Source organism: Odontesthes bonariensis, chromosome 1, assembly GCF_027942865.1.
Source record: "Odontesthes bonariensis isolate fOdoBon6 chromosome 1, fOdoBon6.hap1, whole genome shotgun sequence".
Classification (NCBI taxonomy): Eukaryota; Metazoa; Chordata; class Actinopteri; order Atheriniformes; family Atherinopsidae; genus Odontesthes; species Odontesthes bonariensis.
The window spans coordinates 35152934-35169757 of NC_134506.1; the positions used below are offsets into that span (position 1 = coordinate 35152934).

General features: G+C 41.5%; 2 protein-coding genes across 2 annotated transcripts; one reads left to right on the forward strand and one right to left on the reverse strand.

Annotated features, from left to right (window-relative positions):
- Positions 1–1336: 1336 nt before the first annotated feature.
- On the forward strand, positions 1337–13573 carry LOC142380039 (aminopeptidase Ey-like). The gene is made up of 21 exons (XM_075465512.1): positions 1337–1628; positions 3821–4406; positions 5863–6005; positions 6409–6548; positions 6982–7108; positions 7232–7386; positions 7488–7601; positions 7687–7830; positions 8036–8101; positions 8270–8335; positions 9902–10074; positions 10185–10261; positions 10344–10477; positions 10559–10614; positions 10693–10840; positions 11006–11097; positions 11956–12066; positions 12193–12360; positions 12471–12611; positions 13034–13115; positions 13246–13573. Exons 2-21 carry the CDS (start codon positions 3823–3825, stop codon positions 13396–13398), a joined length of 2874 nt encoding a protein of 957 aa, XP_075321627.1. The 5' UTR covers positions 1337–1628; positions 3821–3822; the 3' UTR covers positions 13399–13573.
- A 1955-nt stretch (positions 13574–15528) lies between these two features.
- LOC142383788 (uncharacterized) lies at positions 15529–16411 on the reverse strand. The gene is made up of 2 exons (XM_075469517.1): positions 15731–16411; positions 15529–15615 (listed from the first exon to the last, which is right to left on the reverse strand). The coding sequence occupies exons 1-2, from the start codon at positions 16409–16411 to the stop codon at positions 15529–15531; spliced, it is 768 nt and encodes a 255-aa protein (XP_075325632.1).
- Between the last annotated feature and the right edge of the window lie 413 nt (positions 16412–16824).

A 16824-nucleotide genomic window follows, 5' to 3' on the forward strand; every position in this document is an offset into this window, starting at 1 on the left:
ATGGCTGACATCGCGATTAAGATTCCCAAGGACTGTGCTGCTACAAATATGCAGCTTCCTAGAGCCACGACTCCAGAGAGAAACACGCCGATCAAACCCAATTCCACACACGCCCACCATCCTTACCATCTTTGGATTTTTGGCCACTGGAACCTTTCGGAGGGAGATTGGAGAGAGATCGGGTGTGTCCCAGTCCTCTGTGAGTCGTACCAGCAGTCAAGCTCTGATGAGAGCTTGGTCATCAAAGCTCTCATCAGTTTATCACCCGTGGTACATCAGATTCCCATACACCGCTGTCCAACAAGTACAAATTAAGAGGGACTTTCATGCCGTGGCTGGACTGCCAATCATAATTGGAGCACGAGACACATATACGCATCAAAGCACCCGTGCTGTCGTGGAGCACACTGAGCTGAAGGCCAGGTGGGTGCCAGATTTCCGCAATGTTGCCATGATGAACGAGGGTCTCCTACTACCTGAACCAGCCCAGGCAGACCAGAAGGTGTGGTGCCAGAAGACCCCCCTAATGGACCGCCCCATCAAAGTGCCATCATGATGAGGCAACAACTGATTGCACTTTAGTTGCAGTCATCGAGCGCCTGGCCATGGCGAGACGTTTTTTTTTAAGCCATTTTCATATCAAACCATTTATTTTTTTATTTCGGTGACATGGTATTTACAGCACTCCTAATTGCTTCCCATTTCTTCGCTTTAGCAGGTCCCGTAATTCCACTGCTGACACTGCTAAAAAATAACAGATTTTCCTTTTTGGATCTCTGAAAGCAGAACTTCATTCTCAGAGTCTGTAAAGTTGTTCTTTTTGCGCCTTGATGTCATTCTCATGACTCAACACTCAACACTTCCTGGCACAGGAGAGAGGAAGCGCAGCCTTATATGGTATCATTTTGGGCGGGGAGTATGCAAATCTACTATCCTCGTGCACATGAACTTAGATACGCACAGGTGTGTTCGTACGAGACCTTCTTACGAAAAAAGTGAGAGAAATTTAGAAAAAAAATACGAAAATGTTCTTGCATGAGGCCCATTGTGCTTCTCTGTCCACTCTAACCAAAATCCTACAAATATTGTTACCATTTACATTAACGTTGACAACTGCATAGTAATCAAGCTTCAGGCTCACAGATCATACACCTCGTCTCGCTCTGGACATCTTGTTGGAACTTGACTGTCTGTACTTCTGTGTGGAATTATGTAAGACTACACTCTTCTGGCAACCTCCAGGAGTGGTTTCAGTTCAATAAACGCGAAGAATGACACACGGGTATAAAACTCATGTTTCCACTTGTTTGTCCGACATGGTAAGTGCATTACAGCATGTAAAAAAAATTAAAAGCTTTGGTATAACTGCCACATTTGAGGCTGGTACTCAGGTTATATCACCTGAGTGTACAAATTAGTATTAGATATATGATTATATAGACATAGAGACACAACAAGTTCTAATGTGTCTTCAGTTGGCAAAAATTTATATTCTGTGCTGAAGGATTGTGCAATATTCTGCTGAGCCGCGCTAAAAGTGATGGCAGTTTGAAAGAGAACTCTTCCTTAACTTATCTGATCTACATGAGGAAAGGCCGCTGAACCCAGTGAGACCGACTTCTGTCAAGGTGAGAAAAGAAGGTCGTTTACTGTCGTATCATGATAGTTTCATTTTTTTGTGTTCATGTGTGTATGATTCAGGTGCTTAGCACTGACATTTACATGTACTTTGAGGCAAGACTACTCATTATGAAGCAGTCTGTATGGACAGACTGTAGTGGCAGCCTTTTTTTTAGCACAGTGGTGCCCATTAAGAGATAGCCGACTTTGTTTGATTTTCTGTAATTTTGTAGCAGTTTGAAAAATCCCAATACAGTCACTCTTCAGTGCTGAGGGCAGTGATCACCAGTAATAATACACAATAACCAAACGAAAATAGTTTCATATGAGACTTTTCACTAACCTTTTCAACTTCATACACTTAAGTAAACACGCTTATCAGCTTGTGTAAACCTGAGATATCCATTAAGATAAGTTTCTTACAAATATTTGCTATTGCATTCGCACCTGAGAGTTACTTTATTCATTGTTTCTTGAGATGCCTCTAGATCTAGATCTTGACAAGAGTCCATTTGTGCCACATTTCATGTATTTAATGTATTCAAGAAGGCAGAATTATGTCCTTAAAAAGGTTTTATATGGATATGCCTTCTCACAGCTCATTGTGTACACTATGACAGGGTTAAAACCACGCAGTGAGGTTGACAGATCTGCGCCTGCAGAGCTGCCAGACAGTTGTAGATCTGGGGAATGATACAAGAGTATTTCAGCAGAATTTTAAGATGCCAAGAACACTGTCATCTACATCTTTCTCAAATGGAATAAGTATTTAGATATGTCTTCAAAATGGGTATTTAGAAGTGAAAGGCCTTGAATAGGCCTTGAATAAACAGGAAAGCAACAAGCCATTGTTGACTTAACTTGTGAATTAAATCCATAGTTTCTTTGTGAGGATGGGAAAACCTTATAGAATGACATTAACCTTTGCAGCACTTCAACAATCAGACCGTTATTATCGGAGCTGCCAGAAAAAAAAACTTATTTTATTAAAATTAAATAAAATAAAGATGGGACACACTGCCGGGAATTTGTCAAAAGGCACCTGAACAACTATGAAACCATAACTATTTTCACACATTAACAGAGGAGATGTTCAGAAGAAAATGCGGGCGATTTGGTCCAGATTGTTTATGCAGTTGACAGTCACACATGTGCTACACAGCTGGAGCGTGACACATATCCTGACTTCAGTGGTTTTTACACAGAATCTCGTCTACAACCCTACCTTGCACTTCCAGTCGTGAGAGAGCATCACCAGCATGACTTTCATTACACGTGGAAGTAAATGCCTGTTTGCCTGTATGTGGTCATGCTTTAGTGGTGAACAAGGGTGTAGGAATTAGATATAACTTTGTCATAAAGTACAAGACAAATGTGCTTGCTATGCAAAAGGCTGCTTAAGGCTATGTATACAGTTCAGCTGAAACATCTTCATAGGCTTTATTTTGATCATGATAATTGAGTTCTGACTGAGTGACATGTGTGACCACACTTTCTTGTTGTGGCTGATAACATCCTGGACAGCCTGTGACAGAACAGTGAGGCCATGCCAGCTGCACTGACAGAGCGCTGCCTTGACAGCTCACTGTGTGTACTGTGGACAGTGAATACCCATCTTATCTATTAGCCCCACATCATTATGATCATAAGAGCAAAGTTCCATATGAGTGACACGACTCACCAAAGTTGTCACTGACTTGTTACGGCTCTGGCCATGAACCTTTGCTGAGATAAGCACCTCAAGCATAAAGCATGCATTTTCAGTTCATACGCACGTCTGACCATCTATATACATAAAAGGCATCCATATTTGACAGATTGTGTTACACAGTTCAGTCCTTCTTGCTTTCACATAGCTACATCTGTACATACTTGAGATTTGACCACTGTGTATACACTTACAGATACGGACGGAGGTCTGCTGCAAATCAACCTCTACAAGAATTTACAGTTTTGAATAAACACAGACATCACAGCTCAGCTTCTAAACACAGCCATTATTCAGGGCAATTATGGAGATATAAAGTTTACAGATTAGGCAGAACTTGCTCTTATCTCAAGACTTTTCTACAACTCAGAGTTTTGGACTTTCAGCGGTTTTCCCTACCCACAATTTCAATGATTAACTTTGGGCTGAATCTCAAAAGGCAGGACATAAATTGCAGTAACTCACAACCTTCTGTCTTCTTTTCTGGTGAAGACATGGGGAAAGGATTCTACATCAGCAAAGCAGTGGCAGCAGTATGTGTGGTTGCAGCCATCGGGGTTGTAATAACCATCATAGCTCTTGCTGTGGTGTATGCACAGGAAAAGTCAAAGAATGCAGAGACCCTTCCATCCACTGCTGCACCCAGTACCACACCATCCACCCCAAAAGAGCCCTGGCAGCGCTACAGACTTCCAGACTCACTCTCTCCTGCCTCCTACAATGTGACCCTGCGGCCCCGTCTGACGCCCAACACTGAGGGTCTCTACATCTTCAATGGGGACTCCATGGTGGTCTTCACATGCGTGAAAGAAACTGACCTCATCCTCATTCATTCCAACAAGCTCAACCTCACCATGTTCGACGGATTCCATGCCAGGTTGAAGGGTCTGAATGGAGCTTCTGCGCCCAGCCTTAAAAAAACCTGGTTGGAGGTTCCCACGCAGTACCTGGTAGTCCAGCTCAACAGCCCGCTGCAGGACGGTAAAACGTACGAGCTCTACACCGAGTTTGTTGGAGAGCTGTCCGACGACCTGGGAGGCTTCTACAGGAGTGAATACACCGAAGATGGAGTGAAAAAGTATGATATTCGTTCCAACCTAATGGTTTTTCACTTTCAAATGGATAATATTCTGTCTGTCAAACATGTAGCAGATGCCAGCAGGTAAGATTAGCTCAGCACAAAGACTGGAAACAGAGTGGATAATAAATAATGGCACTGTCCAATCGTGAAGCTCACAAATTAGTTCCAGTTTTATTTGTCAGATGTACATTAACACTGGCTCAACATAACAATGAAATGTGTAGGACAAGAATAAACCAAGCCACTCAGCATATCAATTTTGACTTCAAGAAAATAAACAGAGTCTTAAATAGATTAAAAAAAAAATTGTACAGAGCATAAACCTTTTGTATATTGGACATGAAAAAAAGTGACAGGCTATGTAAACTGTGTTGTACCCGATGTTCTGGTAAAAGTTGCACATTGACAAAAGTGCAGTGCATGTCAGCAACAATATTACACTTGAACTGCGTATGTGTACGGCACAGAACACCACTCCTGGTTAGTGATGTGATAAAGAAGTGATTAAGAAGAGTTAAGGAGTCTTATGGCCTGATGATGAAAACTGTTTATGAGTTTAGTGGTAATTGCGGCCGGTCCTGTATCATCTGCCCGACTGTAACAAGGGGAAATGCCGGTGTGGTGGATAGCCGTGGTCGTCTATGATGCTGTGTGCCTTACGTAGGAACCACTGCTGGCTTCACCACCCTCTGTAGTGATTTCGGGTTGTCGGCAGAGCAGCTCCCATACCAGCTCATCAGCAGGCTCCTGTAGTTTGAGGTGATGTTGGTGTTCTTGCCAAATATCCCATTGACGAGCTTTCCTAACCATAGTGTCTATGTGAAGGGTTCAGGAGAGGTCCTCGATGATGTTCACAACGAGGAACTGCTAACCCTTTCAACATTTATACCACTGATGAGGATGCGCTGGTCCCCCTTTCTTGCTGTTTCATGTAGTCCCCCATTAGCATATATATATTTAAATATATATCTCAATTCAATAGATACGTATAGAAATACCAAGCAATTCTAAGCTAACCAATGCCAAGCTAACCTATTTCCCACTCATGGCAGTGGAAAGTTTAAATAGAAGATAAATCCCTTGGCTTTCATGGCTGTGTGTATAGCTCAGTGACTTACCCATTGGATTGCGATGATTGAGAGCGGGGTTTGACTCTTTGGCATGTGCATATCTTAGGAAATCAAAGAGGAGGATAACTTAACATACTGATTTGGAATTTTGCCTAGATATTGCCCCCATATGTTAAAGTGAACCCTACACAAGGGAAGTTTTAAGGGGATTTTTTATGATAGAATCTGAGGACTTAAACAAAAATTGTGCACCGAAAACTATTTGACCACAGTGATACAAAGATAACAGCAGAAGACAATAATCTATGTTACATTCAATAGTAAGAGTCAGGGATTATCTAGGCTTCATGTTTGACTAATTGTTGAGTTTTCTGCTTCGTCAGAGTTGTGGCAACAACTCAAATGCAGCCAACAGATGCCAGAAAAGCCTTCCCCTGCTTTGATGAGCCGGCTATGAAAGCTGTCTTTCACATGACTCTCATTCATCCCCATGAGACTGTGGCTCTGTCCAACGCCTTGAATCATGGCAAGTTCCTGTTCTTGTTTCAGTGTTAAGTGCAATGTGTTCCCTTTTTTTTTATCCATTCATCTCAGCAACATTTCTATCAATGCCATATACAAGGTTTGTCATTTTTAAACCTAGCCCTTGATTTCTACTATTTAGAATGGTCAGGTTTTGGATAGTGAGCAGTAATCAACCAACAACATCTATTCATAATTTATTTACTTATTTAGTCAGAAATTGGTGATCAGATATTTTTTTTATTATTTTGTTCCTATCGACTTGACACTTTAAATGCCACTTGCAATACAGTGTTTGAAAAACAATGTGATGACTTATGCAATATCTGTCAGTGACAAGCCCTTATTGTTGCAACTCCAAATGTAAAATGCTGCTCTGCCTGTGTTGTTTTCTTCCTCCCACATAGACCCTGTCAATATCACTGTGGATGGGCAGAATTTAATTAAGACGAGCTTTGAACCTACAGAGGTCATGTCAACCTACTTGCTGGCTTTCGTTGTATGCGATTTTACATACATAGGGACGAACCCGGATGCAGAGGTTTTGGTAATTATTTCTCAAAACACAACGTCAGAACTGCCGACCTTATTTCATGTTTGTTCCTGAAAAGGACTGACCTCAGTCAGATATCCATCGCAGAGCAGAGTAATAAACTACAACTTGCTACTGCCGCTGAACTTTATCAAGCCAAATTGAGGACAAGAAGAATTGATTTTGAAAATGTACAAAGTTATTGTAATCTGCTCTGAGATTTGAGATGGTCAAATCACAGCATGATGCAGGAAGCTGAACTCGTCAGGGATATTTACAGCCATTATCAGAGGGAACAGCTTCATAAACCTGGGGTATTATTGAGAATCAGGTCAAACATTTAGCCCAGAGATTGAATCCTCTGACACCGTCATCTCTACCCTGCTGGTCTCGGTGTATCTGTGCTGCCCTCTGCTGGACTCTTAAAGCAGTGTCTTATCTGTTCCAGATCAGGATCTGGGCTCGCAGGAAGGCCATAGAAGAGGGCCAGGGAAACTACGCCCTTGAGAAGACTGGACCCATACTGGCGTTCTTTGAGAACTACTACAACTCCTCGTACCCCCTGAGCAAGTCAGGTGGGAGCTTAGACACACATAAACGCAGAAGGAATTATTTTGCCTGCTCATATTTAAAATGTGGAAAATGTCCATCCAACCGTTCAAAGAATGACCTGCACTGACCTCTATGATCAATTTTAGACCAGATTGCTCTTCCTGACTTCAGCGCTGGAGCCATGGAGAACTGGGGCCTGATCACCTACAGAGAGACTGCACTCTTATATAATCCTCTAGTGTCCTCTAATGGAGACAAGGAATGGGTGGCAACGGTCATCTCCCATGAGTTAGCTCACATGGTATCGCACTGAAGGGTTACTTACTTCCCTTTAATTGCAATTATGTTGATCTTGAGAAGTCTTTTAGAATTAGAAGAATAATTGAAGCTTTGTCCCTTTAGTGGTTTGGGAACTTGGTGACCACGAGGTGGTGGAATGACTTGTGGCTTAACGAGGGCTTTGCCACCTATGTTTCGTATCTCGGAGCCAACTATGCTGAACCAGAGTGGAATATGGTGAGGTTTGTTTTCTGCTGGGAGTCCTCCCAATATCAATTTAGAAACAACTTAAATGGGCCTCCTTTCTCTGTTTAATTTCCAGAAAGATTTAATAGTTCTGAATGAGATCATCGGCGTAATGGAAGTGGATGCTTCAGCCCACTCCCATCCCCTCTCTTCCAATGAGGAAGACATCCTGATGCCGGAGCACATCAGTGCACTGTTTGACTCCATCACATATAGCAAGGTGAAGAGCAACATCACAGCCCAACAGAGCAAGAATTTGATTTCACCTAATGTGTTGAACAGATCACATTTTGATCTGTTTCACACTTTTTTTTTTGTGGAAGAAAATAAATATTCAATGTTCTTCATTAAGAAATTGTGTTAATTGTATTATCACAGCTGAAATGCCTCCCACTAAAACTACTAATATGCTTATATTTTTACAGGGAGCTGCTGTCCTCAGGATGCTCTCAGAGTTTATCACTGAATCTGTCTTTTCCCAAGGACTCCACGTGAGTACTGCTTATTAAGATAAAGGAAATCTAATCTATCGGTGTGCTTAAGCTGTCCAGAAATAAAAGTGAATTGATTTATTTGATTAATGTGGCAATTACAGAAGCTTGTTTTTATCTCCACACGAGTGCAACAAGTATAATCTAGAGCCGATTATTTGTTTGCAGACATATTTAGAAGAGTTCCAGTATAAAAACACAGTCTACAAAGACCTGTGGAAGCACCTGCAAATGGTAAGATAACAGCATTAACACATACTGCTTCCTTTAAAAATGCAAATTTTCAAATGTAAAAACCACCACGTTTCCTTGAACATGCAACAATGATTAGCACAAATTAGCACTCACTCAAGAAAAACCAGAAACAAAAAAGAGGCGTTGCAAATTTCATGATTTATACATTACAAATATGATGTGACCCAATAAACCCATAAAATCTAAAACTTTGGTAAAGATTATATACAACCAGTGGTCACAAGCTCTGTTAAAGTTTTGACCAATGTTGAGCATGTGCCCAATATGGGACATATACCTTGACTATCTCCATCACTGTCATGGGTGATACATAAATGAATCACTGAAGAACCTTCACTTAAATTGGATTTATGTCAAGGTGACAGATGATTGCTGACCCCATTGATATTATGCATCTCGTCTTAAACATCTCATTGCTTAAACCCAGTAAAGAAAAGAAGGTTCCCGGGACTTCTGCCATATCTATACGTCATTGTGTAAGGAATTCAGTGAACAGAATGTTGGGATGAGTGATTTCCCATGGAGGCCCATTGTTTACTGGGAATGTGCCACTGTTTTTAGCTAAAAGCTAACTGATATGAAAACAGTTAGCTTTTCAGTTAATAGTGCGATACTAGCTGGTGGCAGCTAATCCCACAGTGGCTAGTATTAACAAACTATGTTAGCATTTCTATACAAATGATAATAGTACTTATTTTATGTTTATGTTTATGCATTTAGCAGATGCTTTAATCCAAAGCCACTTACAACACATTTGACTAAATTAACATCCTCCTTACATAGCTTTTACCAACATCTTGGCTGATGTTAAAACAAGTGTATGAAGAGTTAGTTATTTATTTTTTCTTCAACCAACACTGACACTTTTTGTTGTCATTATCAGTGCAGAGTCTCGCCATTCATGCGGGCTAGTAGCTAGCTGTCGTTCAGTTAATTTTGTGTTGTCTAGAAGCATTTTGGAGACAGTCAACACAATGTTATGTAGTAATGTGACAATAGCGTTTTGAGGGATTGGAGTGCATCATAAATTATGTTTCCTAGCCGTAACAGTGTAATTTTGATTTCTAAACCAAACACAATGTTTTAACGTCTAAGCCAAACTGAAAAACAGTATTGCCTAACCCTAACCAGGTGTCTTTCAGGTTTAAAGAGAGTGTAAATGTAAGGGGAAAGAATGGCTAAATGAAAACAAGGAAACTAAGAAACACTTTCTATAATGTGGTCTCTGACTGACTGACTAACACCCCTACTACTTTCCCTCATTTGCTCTGGTAATACAAATGAGCAACAGCATCCTAAAGAGTACTTACTGGCCTACATGGATGAGAAGAAAGGATAACAATAAAAGGATTTTTTGATCAGATGGTTTCTTGTGATTGAGTGATTAAAATTCAGCAAGAGGAGCAGTCATTTTTTAAATAGCAGACTTAAAGTAATGTGTCATGCTCCAAACTGGTAATTCAAATTCAGCAAAAAAAATAAAAAAATTGCAGTAAAGAGCAAAGAGTCGCACTGTTTTAACTATTTGACTTTTCCTGCTAATAGGCAGTGGACAAAGCTGGCATAGCGCTGCCCCACCCTGTGGAGATCATAATGAACCGGTGGATCTTACAAATGGGCTTCCCTGTGGTCACCATCAACACTCAGACAGGACAAATCACTCAGAAACACTTCTTGTTGGATCCAGAGTCTGAGGTGGACAGGCCTTCAGAATTCAAGTAGGATCTGGTTTCTGATGATATGTGAACGTGATATGAAACTCATCTCCTCTAACTCTGTATACTGTCTTTCTTCATCTGCATGTGTGGCTGGATCGATGTCACTCAAGTTATGAGTGGTTTGTACCCATTACCTGGATTAAGACTGGTGGAGCTGAAAAACAATACTGGCTTCTTAGCAAGGAAGGTAATATCAATTTCAAGTCAGAGTAAAGGTGGCAAACATCATATGAAAAGGTACACTAACCTTTCCAACTCCATCCAAACAGTTACAAACACAGATATGATTCTTCCCGATACTGATTGGTTGGTGGCTAATATAAATATGAAGGGCTTCTATAGAGTCAACTATGATTCTAGAAACTGGGAGCGTCTGCTTGACAAGCTGAACTCCAGACATCAGGTACAACACCTGTGATGCCTCTGTTGTATTTCTGAATGCCTACCAAAGACTCTAAACTCAGTTTTGTCATTCACTCTTCAGGATATTCCAGTGATCAACCGGGCTCAAATTATTGACGACGCATTTAATCTCGCAAGGTGAGGCTATATTTTTTCAAATCATTGATGCCAAATTATGAAAAGACACATATCAGCAAATGTGTGTGTCATTTTCAGGGCAAAGACGGTAGACACAGTTCTGGCTCTGAGGACCACAAAGTTCCTGAATAAAGAAGTGGAATACATGCCCTGGGAGACAGCCAGGCGCAATTTGAATTACTTCTTCCTTATGTTTGACCGCACTGAAGTATATGGGCCCATGCAGGTTTGTAAAAGGCGAACACTTGATCAATAAATAATTTCAGATGGTAATCCCGGAAACAAAGTGGTGTGGAACTTCCGAGATTATAGAGTAAATTAAGTGTAACCCTCCTGCATCGTTACTGTTCAGAAATGCAAATAAACTTAATCTTTCATCTTCATCCTTTAGGCTTACATAAAAAAACAGGTCACCCCTCTGTTTCAACACTTCAAAGATCTAACTCTCAACTGGACAAAGATCCCAGACAATCACACCGATCAGTAAGGATGCTAACATGCATATATGTATACATGTATATACTGTTCTCAGTGGCGGAACAATTGCGGACAGGGCCCAGGGGCAAAACATCCCGACAGGGCCCCCTCGTTCCGGTGCGCGCGCACGTACACCCACACGCGCGCGCACTTATTAAAGCATGTCCATCTCATCCATCGAGTGACGAGAAAAGAAGGCTATTTTTTTACGCCAACCCTCCCCATTAATCCGGGCTTGGGACTGGCACCTGTTTGAGTTGACTGCATCCAAGTGGCTGGGTTAGGCTAAACTATATACATTATTAGCAAAGATTGCAACAAAACATTTCGGAATGTTTAAACATAGAACATTGCGATGCAAACAAACTGGGAACTATATACATGTGTTTTTTTGTTTTTTTTTTCGGTTGAGTGGGTGAGGGCCCTGGGCCCAGGGGCAGTTGCCCCGCCCGCCCCGCCTATAGCTCCGCCCCTGACTGTTCTAATCGTTGGAAATGATCACCCTAAGATTAAATGGTGAATTATAAGATGACAAGTATAACAAGTCATATTATCACTTTTTTGTGAGTGTGACTGACCCTGCAAATTAAAACAGCACAGAGTAGATTCAATTTTAATTATACCCCTGGAAACACTACCTTTTTTTTATTGACTTTGTTTGATAGAAGAAATGGAGATATGTGATAAATGAGCAAAAGTACAATTGTGAAACTGTTATTTATGATCTCTGTTAGAACAGAATGCTATGAGTTAGCATTTAGCTTCATGGAGCGGGTAGAGTGGTCTTTTTTGGCTCTGCCTCTTTCAGTTAAACTGTGTGGTTACTGTGAGCCTTCCCCTGATCCTTGTATCGTCCCTGCTCAGGTACAATCAGGTGAACGCAATCTCCATGGCCTGTAGTACAGGAGTGGAAGGCTGTGCAGAACTGACAACTGGCTGGTTTAAAGAGTGGATGAAAAACCCTGCTACCAACAAGTAAAACCTTTTTGAATACAGTAACTGTAATTGTATAAGCTCTTGCTTTTTTTGTCCACACATTTTCTTTCTCGACCTCTGTGGACTCTCACCTGTACTCTCACCTGTCTTTATCAAACCTTTCAGCATTAGTCCCAACCTGAGGTCCACAGTGTACTGCAGTGCAATCGCAGCAGGAGGAGTGACAGAGTGGGACTTTGCCTGGGCCATGTATAAGAATGCTACCATTGCCTCAGAGGCTGATAAACTTATGCAGGCTCTGTCCTGCACCAAGCAGCCCTGGCTGCTGAATAGGTCAGTCATGCAGACATCGTGCTGACAATTGTCTGCTATCTTATTTCTGAAAATGTCTTTTTTTTTTTTTTAAATTAAACTTTTATCGAGATCCAATGTGTACGTTTCAGGTACCTGCAGTATTGTCTGGATCCAGAGAAAATCAGGAAGCAGGATGCAACTTATACCATTGTTTACATTGCTAGTAACACCATTGGACAACCTCTGGCTTGGGACTTTGTCAGAGCCAACTGGAACTACATATTCACTGAGTGAGTTTTCTTTTTATTTACATACTTCTTAAGCTGTGTATCACACCTAGTGAAGTACAGAATCATGGTTAGACACAATGCTGTGGAGGCAACACAAATTACAAACCCCATTTCCAGAAGTTATAAAACCTGTAATTGGAATAGAAGAACAAACACATACTCCAGTAATTAGCATCCTCAGTTCCCAATGAATAAAAAGTGGAATTAAAAGGAAGGGGGATGTAACACAATGATGAAAATGCCTCTATCCCAACTTTTATTTGAGCATTTTGCTGCCATCGAAATTTGAATTTGTTTATATTTTCGAAATATAAACAATTGCAAGTTGGTTAGTAAAGACATTGCAAATGATTTCCTATGTACTTTGTACTTAGAAATGTCAGTTTTCTGCAAATTATCAAAGCCTTCCTGTTTTTTTTCAGTTATGGTGGTGGATCATTCTCCTTTGGAGGACTAATTAATGGAGTGACCAAACGTTTCTCCACTGAGTTTGATTACAAGCAGGTAACAGTTCTTGTATATTTTAGTTTTCCATCATTTTTGATAAAGTTAGCAGAAGTGACAACAACAGTTCATCTGAAATCTGACTGTTCGATAGCATGGAAGTAAGAATGTCCACCCTCTTCCTCTCCAGCTGCTTCAGTTCAAAGAAGACAATGCAGGGCAGCTGGGCTCAGCAGCTGGGACCCTTGAGCAGGCTCTGGAGAGAACCAAGTCCAACATCAACTGGGTGGATCTGAACAAGAAACAGGTGTTTGACTGGTTCACCGGTGAAACCTCCACTTAAGTTAAACAATTCAAACATAGTTTTCAGTGCTCAGGTTCCATGTATTAATGTACAGTCAATTGTTCTACTTAAAGGAACCTTACTTTGGAACACTGCGTATATTCTGGGTCCAATAGAGCTATTTTTAATGTTGTGTTTTGATTAAAAAAAAAACCTTTATGGTTTGATGTCTGAACCTCGTGTGTGTAAAATGTGTTATAATGTGTCATGTATCGAATAAACAAGTCCAAGAACATCACAACACAAAAATTGTGTTAACGTGTGCTCACAGCCTTTTATTTACATCTTCTGTGCATGCAAATGTTTTTAAAGAAAAGTTTAAAATTGTGAGACCCCTGAGAACAACAGAAACAGAGCACTATACCTGTTCCAAACTGTCTCAGAAATGCCCACAAGTTTTAAGTAGTGTGGCTTCGGGAGAGTGCACAGCAGCACAAATGAAAGTTTAAAACAAAGTTTGGGAATCTACCCTCAGTTAGCCTACATAGACTGACTTACTGCATAGTAACATTTTTTTTCGGTGTTTACTGAAAGGAAATTGATTCAACCATTAATTCTGGACTTGGCTCACTTTCGGGGACAAACATGTGGAGGAACTCATTTTCTCTGAGTGCATCTATAAGCGATCCAGCACAGTCTCACAGGAAAACATGCAACAGTCACGTTTGTCCACGTGTTCAAAACTTACTTTAAGATGAAATTGTGGGAGGGTCACATTTCTCGTTGACGAAGAAAGTTTTCAGGCATTGTGATGCAAACCTTCAACCACGCACTGTTTGATATTCAAGCATAACTGCGTTTTTATTTTTTCATTTTTTTTATTTCACCAACTCTAACTCCTACACGATGTCACTGTGCACTGAAGCAGCTGCTTTACTGGCGTGTAAGACTGTGCTGCGTGATCTTGTGTTTTCTGAGAGTAAATGACCTGGAAGTAAAACGGTGAAAACAAGTAAACAAAGAAAAAGATTTCTTTGTATATCACCACTCTGTCATGATAAGATGCCACACACACATGCCAGCACGAGAACATTTCTGCTCTGCAGTGCGTGAAACTTCATACTTAGGCCTTTACATAGATAAAGGACAGCGTTCTGAGCACTGGGTTCAGGTGTTGTCCACAACTGCTATTCCAAGCATGTAATTCAGAGCAAAAAGACCGGTGAAGTGTAGAGAATTTCAAGGCTGTCGTGCGTATTGGAAAACATTCAAGTTTGCACCATTTCAAGCACCGAGAACCACACCTTACCCTGTCAGGGAAATGTTTTTTCACAAGCTCTTTGAAAGATTCACTGCTCAGAGGGATTTAGAAGTGATCAAAAAGAGAGAAAAGCTTTGGAAGATGGAAAGTTTTTAGAACATTAGGCTCACAAAAGCATACTTTATTCCTATGATGTCTTGATAAAATAAATTTTCATATCAAATCAAATGGTTAGGCTCTTGAAAAATTTCACATGTCTCAGATCAGTTTACCGGTAGATGTTTACCATACTGTCTCTGGCAGTTGTTACTAGAATTAAGTCATTATTTGTTTTGTAAATACTGTATAAGTAACACAAATTTGGTCATGGGTCATGAAAATATCAATCAGCGCACTAATGAAGCAAAACCAGAATGTATTCATTGGTATGGATTAATCTTATCTTAATTTTTATCTTAATCTTATCTAAACTAATGTTTTCTTTTCAAGGGATCTAAACCATCAGTCACATTTACACAGGAAAGAAAAGGTGCTAATTTACTGATCTTACTTCAGCTGTCACCTCTCTCAGCGGGGGTCTTTCCTGAAAGACTTTAGCGGCTGTGTGCTCCCTGTTTAGCACCTTGTCCTGCTGACAGCTGTTTGTGTAAGGAAGCGGAGGCCAAACACAAAGTGTGCGTGCTTTCATCTGTGCAGATGTTAAAGTTTTGGAAGACTAAAGTAAAGGCACCAACAAGGGTTTTTGTGATAAATAATGTTTATTTTGTTAACAATGTGAAAGCTTAATAAATACACAGCTATCTGTACAAAAACAAGCAAAGGACAGAAAATCATTCGTTCAAAAGAACAAATAGTGACAAGTTTTGTCCAAAAAAATTGTGTAAGAGGTCATTGTTGCAATGAAATTGAGGGATCAGTCACTGCATCTTTCAACTCTGCTCAGGAAAGGGAAAAGTTTGGGGTTGTTGTTGAAGCATCCAGTGCTGCTCGCTGGTGTGGCAAACTCCACTTGAAACCTGGAAACAGAAAACAGATTAATTCAACTGGAACATTGAACGAATGTGTAAAGAAAAAGAGTAATCGATTTCTAAGTTTAATTTAAGGGAGTTTATGACCAGAAAGTGACCATACCTGATGTGAGTGCGGCAGAGAGGACAGCTGCTCCCTTCTCATGGTGTCGCAGCTTGATTCCTGGGGACTGTAGCTCGCTGTTGGCTGACCCAGGAACTGACTGAAGGTTTGGACCTGCTCTGCAAAGCCTGAGGATCTCCTCTGCTCCAGCACCTCCTGGCTGAGGCCGAGCTGGGCTGAAAGGTAAGAGATGTAACGAATGGTGAGGCGCAGTGTCTCGATCTTGGTCAGGGTCTGTCCGGCTGGTGCCACAGAGGGTGGGAGAAATGTCCTGAGCTCATGCAGGGCTTTGGTCAGATCTCTCATCCTTAGCTTCTCCCTCTCACTAGCTGTCTGGCGCTTCTTGCCCGGATACCTGGACCTGGACTTTTTTGTGGTGGAGGCAGTTACAGAGGAAGATTGGGCGCTAAGTAGAGTCTGTGGTTGGTAGGCGGGATACGGCTCCAGTGGGCTGAAGAGAAAACTGTCCAAAGCATCCTGTTCTTTTCCCACAGCCAGCAGGGAGCAAGGGGAGAAGCAGAAGGAGTCCACAGAGGAGGTTGGAGACAGGCTGCTACCGGCGCTGACGTAGCCAGGGTCCGAAGCTGGATCATGATACAGAGATCTCTCCAACATAGACTCACAATCAAACAGCAAAGTGTTCTCCTGGAGCTGGAGAGGAGAACAGAAGGACATCTCCATAACTGCTGAGGTTGTCTGTCTCTGAGGTTAATGCTGCGGCTGTAAGCTCTTCTGGGTGTGGTGGCCTGTCAGTCTCTTGCTATTGAAGTACGCAAAGGATAATGAGTGCGGCCAGAGAGGCTGCTCCATATATGTGGCGGGAGGTGTGAGGTTGCACCTCTGACAGTCACCTCGGGTCCTGAGAGGCTCTGGAAATGGAGGCGACACCTAGGCCAGGGGGTCCCATGGGAAACTGGCATGCTCCCGGACAAGGTGTGACCTGGCAGCTCACATGGCCATTGTAAACTATACAGGTTCACACCATACGCTCCTTCATCCTGGGAACATGAAGCCGCCATGACAGGGCCTGTACCTGGGCCACAGGTCTGCCTCTGAACCCCACGTCCTTATCAGAAATACTGTGAGTCATAGCT